This window comes from Fringilla coelebs (assembly GCF_963513975.1).
Source record: "Fringilla coelebs genome assembly, chromosome: 19".
Taxonomy (NCBI): domain Eukaryota; kingdom Metazoa; phylum Chordata; class Aves; order Passeriformes; family Fringillidae; genus Fringilla; species Fringilla coelebs.
Genome location: NC_140045.1, coordinates 3,559,319 through 3,583,093, shown reverse-complemented (window position 1 = coordinate 3,583,093; position 23,775 = coordinate 3,559,319). Strand labels below are relative to the sequence as shown.

At 40.3% G+C, this 23,775-nt stretch overlaps 1 protein-coding gene across 10 annotated transcripts in view; it reads right to left on the bottom strand.

The window, feature by feature from the left end:
* Positions 1 to 23,775, bottom strand: part of BPTF (bromodomain PHD finger transcription factor) — a 52,367-nt gene that overhangs the window by 2,055 nt on the left and 26,537 nt on the right. For 4 of the 10 annotated variants that reach the window (XM_084218781.1, XM_084218784.1, XM_084218788.1 and 1 more), the window contains 21 exons: positions 23,615 to 23,750; positions 22,923 to 23,144; positions 20,216 to 22,631; positions 19,880 to 20,004; positions 19,537 to 19,665; positions 19,088 to 19,238; positions 18,187 to 18,310; positions 16,538 to 16,790; positions 15,928 to 16,089; positions 14,804 to 14,952; positions 14,383 to 14,506; positions 13,591 to 13,814; positions 12,247 to 12,469; positions 11,731 to 12,035; positions 10,430 to 10,512; positions 8,408 to 8,633; positions 7,645 to 7,988; positions 4,296 to 4,469; positions 3,218 to 3,410; positions 2,226 to 2,310; positions 329 to 515 (listed from right to left, as the gene is read on the bottom strand). In XM_084218781.1, coding sequence (XP_084074907.1) covers positions 329 to 515; positions 2,226 to 2,310; positions 3,218 to 3,410; positions 4,296 to 4,469; positions 7,645 to 7,988; positions 8,408 to 8,633; positions 10,430 to 10,512; positions 11,731 to 12,035; positions 12,247 to 12,469; positions 13,591 to 13,814; positions 14,383 to 14,506; positions 14,804 to 14,952; positions 15,928 to 16,089; positions 16,538 to 16,790; positions 18,187 to 18,310; positions 19,088 to 19,238; positions 19,537 to 19,665; positions 19,880 to 20,004; positions 20,216 to 22,631; positions 22,923 to 23,144; positions 23,615 to 23,750 — 6,035 coding nt within the window. The remainder of the gene's footprint in view (positions 1 to 328; positions 516 to 2,225; positions 2,311 to 3,217; positions 3,411 to 4,295; positions 4,470 to 7,644; positions 7,989 to 8,407; positions 8,634 to 10,429; positions 10,513 to 11,730; positions 12,036 to 12,246; positions 12,470 to 13,590; positions 13,815 to 14,382; positions 14,507 to 14,803; positions 14,953 to 15,927; positions 16,090 to 16,537; positions 16,791 to 18,186; positions 18,311 to 19,087; positions 19,239 to 19,536; positions 19,666 to 19,879; positions 20,005 to 20,215; positions 22,632 to 22,922; positions 23,145 to 23,614; positions 23,751 to 23,775) is intronic. The other 6 variants (XM_084218785.1, XM_084218786.1, XM_084218787.1 and 3 more) reach the window with 6 other exon arrangements.

The window sequence follows — 23,775 nt, the reverse complement described above, 5'->3', positions numbered from 1 at the left end:
AGCATGAGAATATTTACTGTAGAGTAGAACATCAGCACAACTCAGGCACAGCATTTGCCCTGATCAGAAATTATTATGTTTTCTGCAGCAATGAGTTGAAGTATCACTCAAACTTTGCAAATGCATGATACCACCCAAATTTTTAACAGCTCCTTTTGAATAAACATTCCAAAGTAACCTTCATGAAATCATATTTAAGCCTTAATTTTGATCAAATTTTCCAGGAAAGCGCATGGAGCAGCAAATCCCTGTGCAAATACAAGATAGGCTTAGAGAGGAGATTTCAGGGGCCAACACAACACCTGTGGTTAGGAACACTCCAGCTTACCTGCTTGCCTTAAATCCTTTTAGTTTCTGTACAAAGAAAGACTCGAGAACTTCTGCACACTGGTAGAAAGGGGAGTCACTGGGATTGTAGTAACGGCAGTTATCAAAAATTTTGGTCATGTCTGCCACAAACTCCGTGACCTTTTTGTAGTAACGCTTCAGGATTCTTTCTTCCATGGTAGCAAGGTCTTTAAAGAAACCAAAGATTATTTAAATGAGAGAACTTTCAAGCTAAACAGAAATCTATATTGTCAAGACTGTGGGAAACAAGGCATTATCCAGATTAGAGGCTTTTCCAGGAATTCTGCTTGTGACTGGTGACAGCAGCAGGTCTCCCTCAGAAGAGACCCTCAGGCATGAATATGTCATGTGCAGGTAAATTCAATAAAATGCAAGAATCACCATGACCAGAGAAAACCTTTGCAAGGAATTCCCACCTTTTCTGAAGAAATGAAGGGAAAAGGTCAGACAATCAGGATCCAGGTACCCTGTACATGTAACAGCCATCACATACTGATTATTTTTTGAATTCCTGCCTTGCTTTAAATGAGCTATCAACTGAATGAGTTGAATGAGCTATCAATTCTTGTGGGCATGTGCACATTACCTATGGCACAGATGAAGGGTCATGCAAAATGCCAGAGCTCTCATCCTTACTGACCAGACAAGTTAAGGAGACAGAAATGGTGATGTGAGCAGTAATTGTCCCATTCTAATGCAAATATCAATTAAAAACAGGGAGAGGAACAAAGCCTGTCAAATATAAATATAGCTGAGTAAATGCCTAGTGGCACTTTTAGCCAGAAAAACAACTGTCTGCCCTTGGAAAATGCCTTGAGGTGCTTATTTTGAAATACCAGTGATGCCAGAACACATGCAAACAACTGCAGATGGGTCTGGATTACCTGGTGTATTTTACTCAGATTTACTTGTATTACCAATATCTTCTCCTCCTACTTAAGTCAGAAAGGGCTAAATGCACTTTTGTTTGCTCCATCAATAATACTGTTATTTGAGCTTTCCTTGTTCAACATTGTCATAAAAGCACAGCCCAAAACTTTACAAAAGGGAAAGGACACAATTCCTAAACAAAATATTATTTTCAGTCAAAGTACCAAAACATTTTGCCAAGATACTAAACTGAACATTTCTGTTTGTAGGATGAGTAGGTGAGAAAGCTCAAATGACACGCTGGCTCTCATTTAGAGATCTGGAAAGGTATTGGTTCAATTCCTCAACCTGAGGAAAAGAATAACATTCCAAACACCACTTCTGTCAGGAGGTAGATTTTCCCAGGAGGTTTCACATGCAAGTGCTTATCCAGTTTTAACTTATCAGAGTAAAGCACTGGAAAGCTGCAGCATCTCCCCTTCCACTTTGCCCACATTCACAACATCTGAATCCTTTTTTCCCTGTAGCTTTAAAGACAAATTACACATAATACAAAATTTACTATACTATCAAGTCAGATGAAGATAATTTTGAACTCAATCTTAAGGTGCATGTCACACTTCCACAGCATCACCTCCTCCTCAGCCTCTGGATTACATATCCCAACCTTTGGAAGAGGAGCTCATTACAAAGACAGAAAAAAATAGTCCTCTTTGAATACAGAAATTTAAACCCATGAATTCTCTCCTATTGCTGCACTGACTTCCACATTCATCTGTGAGACTGGCAGCATTTAGGGTGAAGGAGCCAGGCCTAAGGGTAGACAAAACAGCCCTCGTGAACTTCTGAATGCATCAGTGAGAATCCCAGTGTTTCACCTGCCTAACCCGTGTACTTTGCAAAATATGGCTGCAAGTGGTCAGCAGGAAATGAATTATTATTAAATTACTAACTTGCTCTTCCAAAACCCAAACCAACTCACTCAGGCTGCTCTCACCAACACTTACCCATTGGTTCTTTGATGACACCATAATAATCTGGGGCATCGTTGGGATCTACTGGTTCTAGGAATGGCCATGCCATCTTGTGAGCCTGCCAAGGAAACAGGAGAGAATGAAAACATACAATTAAGTTAAATTAGGCCCTACTAATAGGTAAATATTTTCATCCTTTTATCTCTTGGGGTCTGGAGTTGTATTTCAGGAAGAAGTTCAGCATTATATGAAAAGGAACCAGTTCTCATCTGATGATTGGGTAAAGTTTTAAATGTCAGTGACCCAGTAGTTGGACTTCAAAACAGGAAACTGAAATTCAGACATAACAGGATACTGTGCTGAACAGGCTGAGTGGAAAAGTATGGAATGAATTTACTGAGAGTGCTTGCAAGTACCCTGAAATCAATACACTTTTATAAATGTATGTAAAATACAGGACAAGGCAAAATATTACTTACAGGATTTCTGTTATCATAATTTTAAGAATTTTACCAGAATTCTTAAAAATTCCTTATAGTTGTAGTAGAAAAGCCTATTTGGGAGTGACAGACAAACCAGAAAAATCAGACAATGTACATAATTCTTATTATGAGGATGCCATCATTTACATGCTGATAATGTTCCCCTGTGAGAACACTCCTGAAATCTGGTAACACTCAATTAAAGTAAGGAAGTGTGGATCACAAACCACAGCAAACTGATCTGAGAACAGAACACTGCACCTTCCATACCCTGGGAAGTTGGGCTTCCACTCTGCCTTCTGGGATTCTAAACCTGCTTCCTTTAAAAGCCTTTCACTGAAGGGATTGTTTAGTTTCACCCACCCAGGAGCAGTGATTTTTTAATTACTGTAAATACTCCTCAGCATAATAACACCAAGCAGGTTTGTAGCTGGCACAGCTTTGCTATTCCCTCAAACCTCAGAGCTAATAAGGAAAAATCTCCCCTTCCTCCCAGATCCACTGGGTCTGTCACACTCCCAGTGCTGCCACCATCATCTTCACCTGCAAGGAGCGCAGGACCCTCCTCAAGCCTTCATAGTCTTTATCTGTGAGTGGGCTGAGCACAGTCATGGCATCCTCTGTGGACTGGCACTGGGGACACACGTACTCATCGATGAGATCGGCCTCGCTCTGCAGGATGCCCACGCAGCGCCCGTGGTACCAGTTCTGACATCGGTCACAGCCAATGTAAAATCTGCAAGAGCCAAACCAAGTGTCAGTGCCTTCATCTAGCTCAAGTCCAGCTTACATTTAAGCACATCAACCTGCCATCCCCTGCACACAAGCAGATACTTGGCATGATTAAAGACAACAGGTAACGTCAGATTTCAGAGTGACAAATTCTACTCCAACTGCTTTTGTATTTACAGACCATTTCAAAACACATTCCTAGATTTTATACTTTCTAGAAATCAAGATTTCAAAAATAATTCCTGTGCTTTAGAGATGAAAGGAACAGTGTAAAGCCAGAAGCCTCACCCAGCCAGTATCCAAAGCAATTCAAGATGCATTTTGCACAAACTGGACTACAACTAGGGCTTGTTTCACTCCATACAAGCACTTTTCATATGGAAGCTTCAGCCTTGTAACTGAATACAAAGGGAGCATTCTATGACACAAAGCCTTACAGTAAAAGATGTATATAATTCACACATATATGATCATATACCAACCATATACCCCCCCATACTAAAATTATATTCTCCAGCCAGATTAAAGCACAAAAAAATCCACTAAATAGAGCATTTGTCTTTTAGTCTTTCTAACCATCCCCTGTTAAAGAAAATAAAATAAAAAAAGAAAATAACCCCCAATTTAAAGTACATGGTGTTTTAGTAGTTTGTTAAAAATAAAAACCACAATACATTTTGACTGCCCTGAGGGACTTGACTTTTCCTAAACATTTACTGAACAGAAACATTTGGGAGGGGGAGACAATTACTGGAAAGCAATTTGTATTACGAACGAATACAATATATGCAGAATAACTCGTTTTTTACTCTTTGCAAGGAACAGGAAAGCACAGTCAGAGCAGTTTTGCTACCTAGACATGGAATAAGAGGTTCTTATCCGAACTCACTGCGACTCATCATAAGGTGTTCTGCAGATACAGTACAACTCCTCACTGCTGCCCTCTTGTGCCCGTTTACACTCATTACAGATGTACACATCCATTTTCTTAGCCTCCTTTTCTGTGATTCCAACACATTCTCCATGATACCAGTTAGTACAAAGATCACAGCCAATATAGAACCTAAAAGTGTTCACAATGAAAATGACAATGTAATTGTCATTTCAAATGGCATGGCACTTTTCCCTGCATTTCTCTCTGATGTACTTGATGCTGGGCTACTTTCTGTCTCAGTTTCCCTGCTCCCTATTCCTTACAAACTAACAACTCATGCTGCAGCTAGACTGACAGTAAGGTCACTTGGGTCAATTTTAATTTGATAATTCATCAAAATGCACATGTATTAATATGTACATATTAATATGTAACCAGACTTTGACAAAGCTATGGGCTAAAAATCTACTGACTTCAATGCGTGTGTGAAAAACTGTCAAAGGCACAAAAAGACAAGGCCAAAGGAAAAGGTTTACATTTTCAAAATTGCAGCTCAAAAGCCACTGAAACATTTCCTTAAGGTTTGAAAATGTAGGTCTCAGTTAATTTAAAAAACAAAAGCAAAGCGCAAACACCAACTAGGAGTTACGAGTACACTACAAGAACATGCAACCAGCAGTGTGTAGGTACGTCTTGGTGTAACATGATACCAAAGAAAATGGGGTCAGGGCATGATTGTCAATTTCAAATCTTGGTGGTTTCTTTTTTGGGGGGGTGTGCACTGAAAAACTGATAATAAACTATTTAAAACTGTGACAAAGTGAGATTTTGAGTGAATAATGTCTCCTCTCAGACACAGCCGTGTGACAGAACCAGGTATGGTATGACACAAAGTGAAGGGAACCAGGGACAGATTCATGGGGATGGGACCTTGCACAGAATGATGTGACAAAAGTGTAAAATATTATGCCAGGATGTTTGTAACTCGTGTATGGATCTCTCAGAACACACCTATGACCAGTGACAACCAGATGGGCGACGCTCACATCCATTCTCTCTGCCTAAGCAAAAGCAAGCGGACTCAGAACCTCCATCCTCCTGCATTTTGGAGACCTCAACCCCCTGCCAGGTGCTGCTGGAGGAATTCCTGCCACCCTGACAGCCTGCAGGCAACACCACAGCACCAACAGGGCAGTAGCTACCCCATGCTCCAGAGGAAGCATCTCTGATTTCCTGGGCCTCTGCACACACCCTGGACACTCAGATCCTGCCTTTTCTCTTGTTTTTCAGTCAGGCAAATCCTAAAATAAATATCACACAACCCAATTTCCATAAAGAACGGCTAGACATGGATTCTGACAGCTATCAGCAACTCAGCCTGCATCCCCTTCCCAAGAGGGGCTGTGGCTGCTCCTGGTGATGTGGGAGCACATTTGCATCCAGGTGTAGATGCTAAACCTTGCCACTGGAATGTGGAGCAGGTGCCACATTAGGATTTAACAAATAAGTTGGAATCTCAGTAGGAATCTTAGAAAGATATCCTTACTGACCATCTCTGAAAACAGTATCAGCAAATCCCTACAATCCTGGAGTAGCATGAATGAGAACTAAACATAAGAGATCTGCAATAAAATACACAGCACCAAACAACTTACAAGATTTTACTAAAACAAAGAAAATACACAGGGTATTCATAAAATACCACAACCTGGCTTTTCAAGTAGCACAACCATCTTTTCTGAAGTAGAAAAGAGACACCAGCACAAAGAGGATGATCCTACACATACATGAAAAAATGTTTTTTAAATTCTCAGAAAACTATTTTAAAACTTGACTAATTCCTTTCCAAAGAGCAAAAGTATTCTGTACTTCAACAGTAGAGACATCATTTGTAGGAACATCAAATTTAAAATACACAAAAAGCAAAGCAGCAGAGCTCAATCATATTGCAAAGGATACTACTGAGTTAGTAACATTTCTTTTTCTTGAACTTTCATTCAGTGCACTGAAGCACAGTTCTCAATTCAAGCTACCCAAATTCACTCTATGAGCACTGGAGTCAACACAAAGTTGCACAAACAAATCCCTTTGCTCAGCACTAAGTCCAGATGCAGTAACACACAAACCTCTGGTATCACAATCAGAGAATAGGGTCCCTCCTAAGTACACTGGATGACAGAAAACCTGACACAAAGTTAAGTGAGGCTGGGGACACCTCTCAGAGGTGACAGTGACATAACAGCCAGAGCATCATTCTGCTCTTCCTGCAGCACTGGCAGTCCAAGGAGCAGCCCCATTTCCCACACTGAAGTCATAGTGCAATGGTCAGAGGTAATCAAAACCAAGGTGAAAAAACCCTCAAATATCTCAACTTTGTTAAAAGATATAATTAAAACCCAAACAAGGCTAGAAGGAACCTCAAGAGGTCCCCTAGTCCTGGCCCTAAACTTGGAACAAAGAACCATGACCCATGGAGTGAATGCACCACTCCAGATCTATGGTTTCCCTGTTATCAGCCCTTAAAGTACAATCAGATGGTACCAGTTCTTACTGTTGGGTATTTACACTTCCTTGGAATTGGTCTGAAGTCAAATTTATTGTACATACATCTCTACACAGCTCTCAGATGTGAGAAAACCATTACTAACTACTGCTGTTAGTCACCTCTAGCTTAAGCAGCCACATGTAACACTATCCCCTGGAATCCTCTGGATTTTCCACTCCAGCACTTACACCATTGCTTCACAGCATAAATACTTTTCCTCATTCACAGTCAGAATCAAACTACAGAGAACTGCAGTTTTCACTTTGTCAAATGCTTGAATATTCATTTTTATCAACCCTGGCATACAAATAATAACACATGGAAACCATTTCTCCCTGAAACATTGTCCAAAGTGAACTGCAGTCCAGTGACTCGGAGCCCCCTTTACTGGTACTGCCTTACAAAAAAAGTAATTTATTGGAAGACGGTACTGAAGCTATTTCTGAAGAACATCAGCTACTTCTTCAGAAGAAATAGCTCAAACCAAATTGTCACTTGCTTCTGAGGCAGAGGCAAAACGGCAAAAGAAAGAGTAACAGAGCGGAGGGAAAAAAAGAAAGGAGTATGTGCATGTGAGACAGGAAGGTCACACAATGGAGACATGCAAACAGTCAACTCTAAACCACGCACAGTAACAGTATCAATCGAGTATGTTAATATTTGTAACTGCTAGTGGAAATAGAGACTTCATTCTCTACACCTCAGTGAGCCCTGCAATAACCTGCCACTAGCTCCACTTCTAGCACTACCTGGCACTAAGAGCTGGCACTCACCCTAAAGCTAAGGACATGCAGGAGGGGCTGTGGCATCGCTACTCACTTGGACTCGTCGTAAGGCGTTTTACAGATGCAGTAAAGCTTTGTGTCCTTTTTCGTTTCCTTTGAGGTAGTAGAAATCATTTTCTTTTTCTTGGACTTGGAAGCCGAGGAATCTTTCTCCTCCTCTCGTTTCCTCTTCTGGGAGGAGACTGGCACGGGGACAGTGGTGGAGGAGGAGGAGGTGACACTGGCTGCTGGCAGCTGTGGCGGTGCTGGTGGCACTGGTGGCGGTGGTGGCGGGGCAGCGGCGGCGGCCGCGGCGGCCGCGGCTGCTGCTGCAGCAGCTGCTGCCTGGGCTCTTTCTTTTTCTTTCTTAATTTTAGTCAAGTCTTTCTTTAGCTCCTCCTGAAGTGTATTAAATGAATAAATAGAGGGAGGCGCTTCATATAATTATTGCAAGACAGGGTTAAAATCTAGACAAAAATCCCCAAGTTTAACCAAAAGAAAACAATTAAATCCATTTAAATATGGCTTTTTCATGTTCTGAACCTACAACTCACATAATATTAAGGGATGACATTCCTGGGCTACAATGGCCCACTGTCTGTAAGTGATCAGAAGCTGTTTTATGAAAGAAGGTAATTTCAGTCCAGAAGAAAAACAAGAAGCCCTCAAAGGACATATGAGCAGCTTTGCAGAGATTCCCAACCACAGCTTCTTCCTGAAAATTTCCTTAAAATCTCACTAAATAAACAGACAAAGATTAACACAGAGATACTCTCCCCAACTTAACATCAAATTAGCCTTTGAGACTCTGTCCTTACCTGCACTTCAATCTGCAGATCTTTGTCCAGAAGTGCTCTTTTTTTCAGTATTTCAGCTTTCAGCTGCTCTTTATGCTTGAAAAGCAGAGCTGAGAGCTTGGTGGCGTTCTGTTTGCTCCGCTTCTGCTCCACACTCTCTTCTCGCTTCCGTTTCTTAGCTGCCTGTTTTTCTTCTTTGTCTATCTTATCCAGAATATATTTCATCACTTGGTTGCACACAATCATTCTGGGGAAGGAATAAAGGAAAAGGACATTGTGCTGACCTGCCTGTTTATTCCCAGTTGAGAATGCAGAATCAATTCTCCAGTCACTGCAAGCTCATTATTGTATTTCCTAAGATGTACAAGGTAAATTTAGCAACACCCAGTGCTTCCACTCCTGCTTATTTACTAGAGCACTGCTGGGAGAGATCAAGTCCCTTGTTAGGCTCAAGAGGGCCAATCCCAATTTCACTTAAATGATCTGAGTACTAATTGTTCCTCCCCTCCCCCATCTGATTCCCAACAAAGCTTTGGCTTTAGTAGGATGAGAGAGATTTTTGCTCAATTCAGTTTCCTCAATTTGTTTGAAAGAGCTGGATTTTTATTCTGATGCAGGATGAAAGTGAGTTGGAAGCCTGCAACTTCTTCAAAAACAGACATTTCTATGCTCCAGTGACCATGAAGCACAACCAAGATTTTGTGTTTTGGCATAAGGACTGACAAACACTTTTCACTGTATAGAATTCACTATAAACAGTTCGCAATTTTTCCACTAATGACAGCTCAAGATGAGTTTTTTGTCTGCTTGTTGTACCTTCAGCTATAAATCTATTTTCCTGCTCACTTGTTTTGCACCTTTCATTCATTTTGCTTTATATTTCAATTAGAAAATGAATGCATTTTGGTTCTTCTGAATTTACTTTTCCCTTCCCCATTTTTTTCCAAAATCATTAGAAACTAAATGCTTCTTGTTGCCAGAGTGACCATGAAAAACAACTCCCACTGAGCTGAGAGGGAACAGCAGAATAGCAATGGCCAGGACAAGCAGCTGCTGTGGTCTCAGATATTTTGTCCTTTGATAGGCAGCTGGATATTGATGACAAAGGGAATATGCAGATAAATATTTGTAGGGTCATACAATTTTGTTTAGTTTGCTCTTTATACCTGCCCTGTATCTACTTGGTTTTGTCTGTTTTTTTCACAGACTAAAGATCCCCATATTGTATTTTTGAAGAATAATAAATCAGTGAGATGGAAAAGCAGCTGTACCACAAACCAAGCCAGTCAGAACTATTTTTTTCATCTTTCTCTTAAATTGGGCTTTTGTCAGTTGAAACACCTATTGGGTTATCTGACACCATGAAATGAAGAGCATATCCAATACATCTTTTTCTTTATGCAACTGTGAACAGTAAAGGAGTGGCATCCAGGGATAGTGTTGTAATCAACTGAGCTTGTGATTTGATGATCAAAATTTTATAGAACATACTCTTCTTTTTCTTAGTATCTGACACACACTTGTGATTATCTAATTGGAGCAACTGCATGTGTGAAAAGGAGTCAAAATAATCCCAAGACAAATGACAAACACTCCAAATTTCTGTTTAACAGCTTCAAGCATAAAATCTCTCAGTTTGTCAATCTGTCTTCCAACTCTTCAGCTCCTTCTGTAGAGTGGGATGTGCAGGGACAAGAATGGAAACACATGGCCATGATAAAGGACAAACAAAATCCAGGCTTTTTTTTGCAGTAGAGGCATTAATTCTCCATTCTGTGCTTCTTTACTTGAGTTTAAAAACTGGCCAGCTTCAAACACAATACTTAACATTACTTAAAAATATATTATCAAAATAAAATTGAGCTTATACAAGATGAAATGAGGATCATTATGAAAGCTACTTTTAGTATTACTCTAACCAATTTTATATTGCAACACTTCTTTAAGCAGATTTTTATAAACTAGCATTTCATTATGAGACCATTAAAAGATGTAATAAATGAAAAATTTGTTATCTATGAATGCAGTGTGATGCACATTCACCTCTGATTTTCTTCCCTTTCAGCTGGAGTCAGTGTCTTCTTCTGTTTCAAATGTTCTATGACAGCATTCTGCTTCATAACCACCTGTAGGATGATACAGAATCCAAAATAAAAGATGAAAACTTAGCCAGTATTTCACAGTATTAAGGGGAGAACCAGGATATTTCCTAAGTTAAAGTGTCATTTATTTCACTGAGTGACAAAATAAAGCTGATTTTATCAGGGGACCAGTGCTTGTTTAAAACAACTACTTGAAAATTTAAAAAAAAATTGAGAAAGAACACGACCACCCCCAGAATAGGAAGTTTTGCTTATGTCAAGTTTGAACCCAGGAACTAAATGCCAATTGACTGTATTTCCTCAGTGACTGCTTGTTTTATTTGAAAAGTGGTAATCATCCATTAGATATTTTTAAGCCCTGCAGCCGTCCAACAGCGTCACATTTCAGATACCTCTTTGGAACCTCAGTTTTCAGGTAATGAAAGTACTGCACGTGTGTTCTGTCCATCAGCTCTCCTACATCTGACCTATCTTTCCTGAATTGAGAATAGAGATGGATTTGTCCCAGTAGCTAATGGTAAACTGAATCTAGGTGACAGAAGAAAGCAAACATGGTACGAGTGACTTGATGTGCTGAATTAACTTGGAACATGTCATTAAATTGCCAATAGCAATCGTGCACTATCTTTGAAAGAATCAAATTAACTGCCTATCAAATGTATTAACATTGTTAACAAGAACAGGCATTTGAAATTAGATTCTTTCATTCATTAAGTGTTAATTTCCTTCTGTTAACTTTACCTGTTTCTGGATAATGTCACTTTGATTAGAAGCCTGAAGGGTGTGCTCACGTTTAATTTCTATCTGTTGCTGCTTTTTCTTCTGCTGCTGCTCCCTGAGCTGCTGAACTCTGTGCAGCTGCTCCTGCACACTAGCTGCTTGCACTGCCACCACACTGGCCATCTGCTGAGCCTGCACTGGGCTACTGGGCTGGACCTCAAGGGGTAACTGAAGCTGGATGTGGGGCACACTGTGGATCTGAGCCACAACACGGGGCTGCAGCTGAAAGAGGACTTCCACTTGCTGCTGGAGCTGAGGCACTGCAATAACACTGGTTGGAGGCTGCTGAAGTGGCAGCTGAGGATGAGCTGGGCACTGCACAGGAACCTGATTTGAACTTTGAGTACTCGCAAGGGTTGTGCCCGAGGTCTGAACCCGAGGCTGCGATTGCTGCAGCCGAGCTGGAATTTGTATGGGAGTGTGGGGCCACATCAGAGCGGGCTGTCGGGTTGGAGTTTGCACCTGAGCTGGATGCTGAGCCTGGGCCTGGCCTGGGGACAGCCCCGCGGGCGGCGGCTGCACGGGGCCGGGCGCTGGAGAGAGCCCCGGAGCCTGGGCTGGAGACTGAGCCGGAGACTTGGAGGGCTGAGCGTCGGGAGGGGCCGCGCCGTCAGCGGGAGCCTCGGGCTGGCTCGGGGGCTCGGCCTGGGCGCCCTGGGGCTGAGTCCCCGCGGGCTGGGCCGTGGGCTGGCCCTGGGGCTGCCCCTGCCCCACGGGCACGGCCGGTGCTGGAGGCGCCTGCAGAGCCGGCTTGGCTTCCCCCGCAGCTGTGAACACACAAACAAACACAAACCAGGAGGCCATTAATCCTAAGAGCCTTGCTAACCCAAACCCTCTGCAAAGCTCTGTGCAGGAACTCGACAGACTCTGCAATGCACTTCCAACACTTTTACTGCAGTAACAGACAACCTCCAGCCGCATAAACACTCCCATGCAATTGAAATGGAAGCTTTTTCTGCTGAACAGAACAGTGCTTACCCGAGGTGGAAGTAGAAACGGTGGTTGTAGTTGTGCTAGCTGTAGTAGCAGCTGCTGGTAGTGGGGTGAACAGAAATCTCTGAATTGTACCATTTGGCATGGCTGCTTGCATAAGCTGCTGTCCTGGACCAGGTATTACAGTCACACCCTGAGGGATTAATTGCAACTGACCAGTAGTTTGACCTTGTCCCTGAATTACCACCGTTAGGCCTTGACTGCCACCCTAAAAAAAAGTCAATATTGATGTATTAGTGATGTAATTCTTCGACAGACTTTGCTGAAAATCAGAACAATTAGGGGTTTGGATTTCAGAATTATCACATTCCATATTCCTAAGATCTAAAACCAGCATCTGAGCTCACAAAATACTCAAGGATTCTTTCAACTATTCTATCACCAACAGATGACTGGGTTGGAGTGACACATTTTGTGAACCCACAGAACACAACACAACTCTGAGTCTTTGGTGCAGAAACCCACTGAATGGTTTAGGTTGGGAGGGGCCTTAAAACTCACCCAAATTCTACCCACACCTTCCACTATCCCAGGCTGCTCTAAGCCCCATCCAACCTGGCCTTGGACACTTCCAGAGACAGGGCAGCCACAGCTGCTCTGGGCAAACTGTGTCCTCACCCTCACAGGGAAGAATTTCCTCCCAATATCTAATCTAAACCTACTCCCCCCTTCAGCTTAAACTCCAAGTTTTGCTCCACCTACAAAAAACCTTATCCGGCAATGAGCAGTCTGTACATCGCAATCATTTATATGAATTATTTATAGTTTGAGGAACAGATGTTGTGGTAAATCATAGACATTTATTTTTTACCCAAAAAATGACTCTCAACTTATTTTTTGCCAACAGACCTTCATGATCTGAGCAGAAGTTGTAAGAACTTTTCCCTCCTCTGCTCACAGAGATTGCAACTTTTCCTCTGAGATTCTGGATAGCATGAATGAAAACTAGATCTTCACATCAAATCAAAAGACAAGTAATCAAAATTATCATCTGAATGTCTACAAAACAGACCATACAGAATAATTATGTCCCTTAGAGCTATTAAAGATTTTTTTTTCCATGCTGCTGAGCACTCCTGATGTCATTTACCTTATTGGGAAGTACAACAGGAAGCAAGAGTTAAAACTTTACTATTAAAATGACTTACTTTGTATTTACTATTTATTATATTTATTTACTATTTAAGCTGCCTTCAGTCTGTAATTATGCCAATGCTCATCCTAAATGAAGCCAGACACATGGATTTAAGGGCACAGGCACTACACTGCTGAAATGCAAAGGCAGGATGGGTTAGCACACTCCACACCCAGGGCTGTCCAGTGCTTTACCTGCCCTTGTGTGAGCTGGGTGAGCTGGGCCATTGTCAGCTTCACCTGGCCCTGCTGGGGACGAGGGGGTGGTGCTGGGGTCTGTGGCTGAACTTGTTGAGGGGCTGTCCCAGAACTTGTGATGGTTTTCTGCCCAGTGCTGGAAGAAGCTGTGCTAGTACTAGAAACTGCTGTTGACACAGGCTGACCCCTGATTATCTGAGTCACCACTTGCTGGGTCTGACCTGTAAGAGAAGAATTTGAGCTAAGAAACACATTTTCAGCTTTTTAATCATAAACACAGCAAACTTTCAAGTCACAAATTGCAATGGGGTGTGATGGTGATCAGACAGGTGAAGCAAACACTGCAGTTTGCACATAAATTCTCTTTACAAACCTTTTTTGTGATGGAAAAACGTCTGCAAAATGTTTCCTATTTTAACTAAGGTTGCATGCATATGGAGAACTTCAAAACCCCTGTTTTTTCTCTTTAAGAGAAAACATTGAAAAAGGCTTTCTCAATGCACGATTACTCTATATGTTTTTAGGGTTTTTCAATTGTGTGGGTTTTTTTGGTTTTTGGGTTTTTTTCCCCCAAATGAATGGACTTAAAATTAGGTACTACATTTCCTGTTGTCAATGATGAATAACATTGACAAAGCCTCCAACAAACACATCCAAAAGCTGAAAATGGCATTAGTTGAGCATCAAAACGAGGGATTTTTACATTGGGACACAATGACACACAAGGAATTCATGAAGAAACAAACCATGGATTTCACACTGGGAATTGAAATATTAAAGTGAACCTACTGGCTGGCAGAATACCTTGTTGCACCACTACAGGTGTTCGAATGATGGCCTTGCCAAGGGTGGACTGCTGCAGCGGCGTCCGGATCACCGTCATCCCGGGGCGCAGCGGGGTCCCCTGCACCACCTGGGCACACCAGAGAGGAGACCACCTGTCAGCTTGAGGAAAAAGCCCCTGGAGTATGCCCTGAATGGTTTTCCACGTGTGTTTTCATTTTCTCAACTGAGGGGAACTGTTGTTCCTCTTTAGAACAAAGGATCCATACACACCATTGCTGAGACGAGCCAAACCCATTGAAAAGCGATTTAATATCTGCCAATAACTTAAATTCTACACACTTACATTTTTATGAGTTAAATAACATACACACTTACATTTTTTGAGTTTAATAACAGTTAAATAACATTGAGAAAAACATCTTACTTGTGAAGTGCTTGTCGTTCCTAACGTCCCTGTGGTGTTTGGCCTAATGGTTACAGTTGCTGTCCTTGGCTGGAATGAAGTAAAGGTTTGACTTGCACCTGTAGTTGATGGAATGATACCCAATACCTTTTGCTGAACTTGAACCACACCTAATTAAAGAAAAATTGAGAATTCATTAATGACATAATGGCCAGCAAAAGAAGTAAATGCAACTCCAGGGTGGCATTTAGAACACAAGTCTCCAGGTTTCTAGAATACCTTTGAGCCTTTCCACATTTATTGGGAAAGCCTTTGTCATATTGTAAAAAGAAGCAGCATTATACTTTGTCAATAGTCCGACTACTTTTAAGTTAAGAAACAGATATTTTAGAAAAGATTAAAGAAAGTGTGAATCTTCACAAAGATCAGTTTGATGGTAGCTGCAAAGAAGTCCTTGCATTGACAGAGTGCCACAAATTAGTGTCATACAACCATTAAAAGCTATAATCTGATTAATTTCAAATGTAGGAGAGCACTTTAAACACTTTTCACCTACAACACTGTGGTGCTGAAGAAAATGGGCAATGCTTCTCCTGTCACCTATGAAATTTCAATACAAAATCTGCAGCCTTCATGTTGTGCTCAGATGCTAAATATAATGGAGACAGAGAATTGAGTTTTTCTGTTCAATATACATTCACAAATCTCAAAAAAAATTAAGTCCTCTTCTTGAGGCAAGAATCAAAAATGCTAATCTTAGTCTGGAGCCAAACTCCTGCTCATCAGTGAAGAGCAGCTGTAGGCATTAATACTTTTGTGAAGAAAGTTCTTTGATGATTTAGATAACAAAAAAAAAAAAAAAAAAAGCCATGCTTCATTCCACATTGTTCAAAATAAAGCTCCTAATTTTGTCCTATGAAATGCAGAATAATTTATAGGCAAAAAAACTTGCATTTTTTTCCCCTTACAGACACAAATATGCAACACAGGGGGAACAAGCTGTAGAAACTTGTATTTATATATATATATATAAAATATATATTTTTCCCCCTTCACGTCACAGTTTAATTCACTGGGAAAATAGTGTCAAAGGAGAATGAAACAGCAAGCTGAATACAGTTTTTATTCAGTTCCCTTTGCCCTACCTCCTTGAGTTGATGGCACATTGACGGCAACAATCTTGCTGTTTGCAGGGAGTGGCAGCTTAGTTATCACTTTCCCTGCCATCGTTACTGGGCTGCCTGAGAGCTGGAAGGTCTGCCCTGTGCTGGCAATGGTTGTGGCTGAGGTGGCAGCTGTGCTAGTGGCTATTGAGGCACACAGAACAGGCAGGTTTAGAGCAGAATCATTAGTCAATGAAATGACTGTTTTTCAAGCATGAAACAGCAAACTACAGGATTACTTTAACTTTTTTTTTTTTTTTTTTAATGTGTCATGCTTTCCTTGGTAAAGGTTTTTTATTGGAAACAGTATGTTACATCACAGAATGCTTTCATGAATGATACTGGTACAAAAACTGTCAGTAATTAATGAGACAGGTCAGAAATGAGTCTTCCTATTAGAAGTCAGAACAAGGAAAAACTAGACAGGTATAATCTCAGAAATGTTCTTCTGGCATAGCAAGAATTGAGAGCAAAGATAACCAGAAATGTAATAATGCTGCATGTCTGGAGAAGATGTGATGTGTACACAGGATGTGATGCACACACAGGATGAACTCCAGCAATGCTCCTTCCATGACAAATGATCCCTTACCTGTTGAAGACTGGCCTTGCTTAACCCAAGTAGCAAAAGTCTGATGGAAATTCTTGTTCTGTTGGAATGTTACTGTAGCTGGAGACCCCACTTTAGTGGTGAGCACTACTTTGGTTCCTGTGGGGACAGGGCCTGTCAGAGGGCCCACCACGACTTTCTGGGGTGTGGAGACTGTGGCTGCAGTGCTGCTGGCTGTGGTGGCTGCAGGGACCACACCTCCTGCAGGGATCTGCTTCTGCTGCTCCAGCCGTTTCTATTCAGAGAAAAAAAAACCAGAATAAAGAGATAATTAGTATTTTCAGATTTTACAACATCAACATTGTCTCTACCCAGTATTGAGAGATAAATGTCTCTGGTAGGATTTTAACTCAAATTAGGATTTTAGTTCAAATGTAGAGGATTGAAGAATAGGCTCCTTGATCTCCAGAACTACAAATCTAATTAGAATACACAGCCAGAAATTTTCCTTTATAACAATTTTTAAATCCTTGCCTTATGTTAATTTCACTGCACATTTTACTTAAAAAAAACCCTGCACAACATATTAATTTGTCTCAGATTAATCAGAAAGATTTAAAAAACTTTAAAAAATAACCACCTATATTTGGCTTTGACCATGTACATTCATCTATGTCAGTAATTGGTACATCATCATCAACACAGAGTTTACTATTAGCATTCCTAAATTTAGAGCTTCCTGCACTGATATTCTGCCAGTTACAGAAAAAAACCAGACTGTATCATTCTGTTTCACCACTGAGAATGCAATTTTAAAAACTATTATTTTAAATTTAAATCCAGTTTTCAGCCTGCTTAAAAAAATTAGGTTCAAAATCCCTTACCTTACCCAGTGACCTTCTGTGCTGTAACTGTTGAAAAAGCAAATTTAATCTAGAGAGCCCCTTAGTGAAGGGATGTATCAACAGGCTCTTTTAAAGTGTCAACTAATCTAACATTTTTTCCATTGTTACTGGAATGATATCTGTATTTATCTAATTTAAATTCCAGCACTATATTGCAGTTATGCCCACAAATCAGAAGCACTACAAATGGGTTTTTGTCAGGGCAGATGAAATGAAGGAGGAATATGTTGACTAAAAGCACAGTTCTTAATAATGTATGTGAAATACCAACATGGCATCAGATTTCCTAATTTTAATTGCATACATTTAAATATAAATATATGTACATATCTACATATAGTTAAATAAAATTACAAATGGGCTTAACTCAGAAAATGTAAGATAGAATAAAATCAGAAGATTCAATCTGAGTGAAGCATGAAATGCAGTTGTATTCCCAAGTCAGCTGTACTCCAAGGCAGCTTTCCATCCCACACAGAACACTGAGAAGCTTACCTGGAGATGGGTGCTTCCCAGCCTCCTTTAAAATGATAACAAACTAAACCTTTCTAAAGTGTTAGAAATGATGTGGGTGAAAAACAGGCAATCCAGAAGAAACCTTTGCATTAAGCCTGTTTCAAAATAACAGATGCATACAGTAGCAGCAGCATTGCTTGATGGCTTAATCTGCAGTGGGAACTATTTGAGAGATGGTGTAAGCAAGGGCTAAAACTTCATTTCCCAGGCTATGATGCATGTGGTGAGCAGTGCAGTTGCTGACTGCTGGGACGACCAACAGCTCCCCACCTGCTGGGCAGCCAAACGTTGGTGTTTTAGCTGAGCCTCCAATTGGGCCTTGAACTCCTCTGCCTTCTTCTGTTCACTAACCTTAGCCTGTTGTTCAACTGCCTGTGCCTTTTCCTTCTCCACCCTGCCAAAGACACAACCAAAAGTCAGTTATACCACCACATAAAATCCAACCATCAAACTGCATTTTGTTTTATTCAGTTCAGCTGCTCTTGTATGAGCAACCATCGAAACAGAAGATCACTGAAAAACTGGTCACAGCTTTAAAAATATTTTGAAACAAACTACTGAAGTTGCATGCAACATCCCTGAAATATCCTGATCCTAAATACTGCAACATCTTACAGGAAACTATTAATCAAAATTGGAATTTATAATTACATCTGAGACTGCAAGGAACCCATGTAATAACATACATTTAAAATTGTTCTTTCCAAGAGACTCAAAAATGTTGTTCCAACTGTAAGCACATGATACTGAAAATATGCATCTTATGACTTGAGTATTCTCAGGCTCAATTTACTTGTACACAGTCATTTTCTTTGGATTATAGAAGTATTTAACAAATACTGTGCAAAGTCATGCCAAAAGCAGCCTACAGCCTTTTGATGCATTACAGTAATAACCTTTTAGCATTTAAGAGTAGTTAGCTCATAAGCATGGAAAAATTAATAGAATATTAGCTCAAATGAATCTGAAATATCTGCATACCTTAGTTTTGGTACCAGCAAATAGTTGAGCTTTGTAACTTTAAGCTTGACTATCAGTATCAAAAGTCCCAGTAAAAACACAACACAGCTGTGTTTCTAGTGATCACAGTGACCAGGTTTGTGCTCTCTAGGGGAACTTTTATTTAACAATCACACAAATGAAGACTACTTTCTTTAAAAGCTCACTTTACCTTTCAGCAAATGCCCTGATCTCCCACAGTTCCAACTCCTCCTCTGCTACCCAAGTCTCCATTATAACAGGGCCTGTTTGCTTGGGTGTTTCTGGCCTTTTGGGCCTGAGGGCACTTGATCGAAGTCCCTTCCTCTGGGGTGTTGGAGTTTCTTTAGAGAGCAGTCAAAACACACACATTAAGCTATACTGTAAAACGAAACTGAAGTGTAAACCAAGATTTAGTGATGTTTTCAGTCCCATTTTATAAACAGGGAGGCCTTTCAGCTTCAGATAAATCATGTCCACTTGTTAAATGCAGCATTTGTTTCCCATAGGTAAATTAATAGTTCCTGGCAAGCTGCATTTGCTCCCTTGATGGGCTGAATTAGCATAAAGATCCAGTTACCTTAATTTCTCTAGATTACAGGGGGGGTGAGGGGCAATGTCTAAACAAGAAAACAAACAAACCTTTTGGAGCCTCTGGGACACCAATGGGACAAATGATTTTTCTTATACAGTACTCTGAGCGGATCCCATACGGACCGACATCTCTCCGCTTGATAATTTCTGTTGTTGTAATTTCAGTTTCAGTTGTTTCTGCAACAAATTAGTCCCAGCACATTAATAACAGAAACAAATAAAGCTAAATCTCCAATCAACACAATGTACTCAAGGCAAAGAAACAGCAAACAAAATTCAAATGCCACAGCTGACAGCGAGCCTTTATGGAAATGCTTTGAGGGAGTGTGACACTCAGAATTCACAGCAAAAGCTTTTGCAAATGAAAACCAGAAATTGAAAATAACAATACCTGTCCTTGTGGTTCCTCCCCCAGGGGGAGCTTTTGCTGCCATATCATCCCACTTGAGACATGCCCACAATAACCTCAACATCAGGCTCACTCCAGCCAATGATTTGACTGTTTGGAGTCGGTACCTAATAACAGAATATAAATTATATTTTAAAATAAATTTAACATACCAGGACAAAAGATTTCCAAGCTTTTTTTTACTGAACAATACAGAAAACTGAATAATAAATAGCAAAATTTGCATATTTGGGAATAAACATGTGTATCACTTGTATTTTAGAAATAAATTAATTTCATCACATCCTTGATTTTTTCTCAAAAATGCAAAGTATGTACCTCCAAGTGATCCCAAATGTTGGTCTTGGGGATGGATATGGCCAGATATCCAAGGCAGGCTTTGCATTGTAATTGAAATAAGGAACCTCTCTGATCCCTCCTCTCCTGGCCAGCTTTTTTAAGTCATCATTGGGTAAAACAAATATGCTTTTTTTACTGCTTTTGGTAACAAATTTCCTATAAGATGGCAAGGCAGTTCCAGAACGAGTTTTTTTGGGTCTTGTGAATTTCATTAACTTCACTTTGTCTTTTGTGGAATATTCTTTGCTGACAGTCATGGAAGTCACCAATGTGCCTTCTGGGGTGGTCAGCGAATCGGTGACCGTGGTTGTAACCACTGTTTTACTGTGCTCCTGGACAGAGATGACATCAGAGTTACTCTCTGAGGCTGGAGTGGTGAGCTTGGTGACAGTGGTGGTGGTGGTGACAGTGGAGATGGCACAGTTTTCTGTAGAGGAAACAACTGTGGTCTTCTCATCATTGACAGCTCCAGTCTCTGCAACCTTAAACACCGTTTTGGACTCTGTGGACACAGTTGAGGTTGTGGTAGTCACTTCAGTAATAACAGTCTTCATTTTACTTTCTCCATTAATATTTTCCATTTTAAATGTCTGTACCCCATTCTGGTCAGCAAAGTGACTGCTCAAGCTGGATTCCTCACACGAGGTTACAGGAGATGGAGCAACTTTCTTCTCCTCACTTGCTTCAGTTTCCATAGATTCTGTTTCACTGTTCAGGTTATTTTCTTTACAGACAGGCTGTGCTGGCAGGGAAGCAGAGCCCACACTGGCAGATCTTTCAGGAGAAAGCTGGTTTTCTTCACTTTTCTGCACACATTTGGGCACTTCATCTGGTGGCTGAAGACTCTCTCCAGGCTCAGACTCAGGTGAACTCTGCAGATGTGACTTTGAGTCCACGTTATTTTTATCCTTTGTGTCCTCTCCCATGATGTCACCATTCATGAATGGTTTTACTGAAGATTCCTTAAAAGTCAATGGTTTTATTTCATGTTCTGGAATGGCTTTATTAATATTGTTAACTTTTGGTTCAATATCACCCCCTGCCTTAGCTTCACAGGTATTTTTCACTAAGCAGTCATCATTTGCTAATGCTTTAATGTCATTGTCTTTTCCATTCATTTGAAATGATGATTTCTCTTCTCCTGTCTCAGTTTCTTCATCTTTATTATTCTTTTTGTCAGTAATAGTATTTACATTTGTCTGATCAAGATATTTGTTCATGGTACCTGTCTCCACTTTCAGTTCCTGACCTTTCTTTCGACCATTAGCCTCTGTTAGTTTAGAGCTCAGTAAATCTTTGTTATCATTTTCCCCATCCATGTGTTCCTGACTTTGACTTTCAAGGTTTCTTTCAGAAATCAGCCCTGTTTTAAATGGTTCTAGATCTTTATTAGCTGATTTTTGGTGAAATATCATCTTTTCAGATTTACTTTCAGTCTTTACAGGAGCAATTTCTTCCTCCATTTCACTTTCTTGAGAGGACATGGTTTCCATATGGCTTTTTATCATACAATTGTTTTCTGCATCTTTGCTTTGCTGTTCAGAATCCCCTTCTGAGTCTGGTTTTTCAAGAGTGCCCACAGCATCTCTTCTACAGCTACTTTCAGGTACCACTGGTCCTAAGTTTTCAAGTTCTCGCTGAGAAACTCTGGTAATAGGTAGCTTTTGTTTCAAGGGTTTTTCAGTTGTTTCTGAAACATCCCATTTCATTCTGCCTTCTGCACTGGTTTGTTTCAAGCCATCCACTAAAGAGCTCTCAGACTCTCCAAGAGCCTCTTGTCCTTGACACTTATCAGCAGCGGAAGGCGCAGGGTTGTTTTCTCTGCCATCATTCTGAACAGAGCTGTCTCCTTCAGAGGATTGAGGGGAGTTCTCATCCAGCAGCTGCCCCTCTTTTGAGAGCCTGTTTGACAAAGGCAAAGAAGGCTCATCTTCATCCCCAGTTTTGGTAGAGGAAATGCTGCTGATGGGCAAACAGTCCTGTTCTGCATCTTCAGCCTGGTTCTTGTCTGAACTGTAGCTTTGATCCTGGCAAGGAGAGCCAAACTGGCTTCCTTCTTTCCCATTCCTCGCCTGCAGCTCATCTGTGTTTTTCTGGGGGCTCACAGATCGAATGCCCCCAGCTTTAGCACCAGCCTCCAGCTTCATCTTTTCCAGACGCTGTTTTTCCTCCAGTGTAAACTGTTTTATTCGCCGCTCCAGGAGTCCATCTAATTTTGATGATTTTACTTTCCTTTTGTAGCAAGTCCTTAAATGAAATCCCTCACTGACATTGATTATATCCCGCTTACAATGACTTTCCTCATCTTTTATGGAGGATTCAATTTTCACATCATCCACATCCATAGGTTCTTCTTTGATGACTTTATCATTTTCACCATCCATGTCTTTTTCAACTGTGAAGAAGAAGCAACTCTGAGTCAGTGAGCTCCCCAATAGTGAATACAAATTAAATTTTTACATTAAGTACTAAGAAATAAATGGGGCTTTTAGCATATAAAAGATTTCAATTAAGAAAGGAACAAAAGCTTCAGATACTGCTACAATGGATAACAGGCAATCATTTCACTAAGACATTTTAGATTTCTTGACAAAATCTGTTACACAGTTTTTCACTAGTTATTTCTGAGATTCTATGCTTTTACTCATGCAAGAACATGAGTTTCACAATAACAAAAGATTATCACCTGTGTCTTTTGCATGACCTAAGTTTTCAGAAATTGTGTCAACTTCTAATTTGTCATCACGCAACTTTTCTTCTTTTACTTGTACTTTCTCCAAGGTTTCTGAAACATCTGCTTTGTCTTTTGCTTGCAGATCTCGAGAATCCTTTGCTCTGTCTTTCTCTGGTTTTACCTTAGTTGTACCTTTTCGTTTATCCAAGTTGCATTTTTCATCTTCGCTCTTTGCTATTAACAAATTAAATTATTTCAATTATCCAGAGTATTTTTTGTACTCTGCCACATTTGAATGCATGTTAGTTTATCTCTCAAATCATTTGCACACCATTATGAAATTCAGAAAGAGAATTAAGCATCTAGTGGTAACACCATAGATTAAACAGGGCACTACTGCATATATATATACACACCCCCTCAATATTTAAGATGTTATTTTTTGGTTTTGATGCTCTATGTAATTTTATCTACCTTTAATTTAAATAAGGTTATACAAAGATGAACAAGTGTTACACAAAACATAATTGAAACAATTTAATGTAACTACAAAATGTCTGTGACAACTAAACAGGTTACACTGACTAAGATCACCAGATATCCACAAAAGCTTTGCTGGAAAATTACTCCTAAAGTCTCCTTAAGAAATATTAACTAATAACTGCAATTAAAAAAAAAAAAAAGTAAGCAATGCAGACACTTACTTGATAGCAATTTTCTGTAATTTGCATTAGTATTTCCTGGCAGTTTGGGCATAAACCTGTGGACATGGGTTTTACTAATCCAGCTCCAGCCACCATACCCTGTTACTCTATATTCCTCTCCTTTTTGCTTCCAAACCTGTAAATATTTTTTTAAAAGTAAT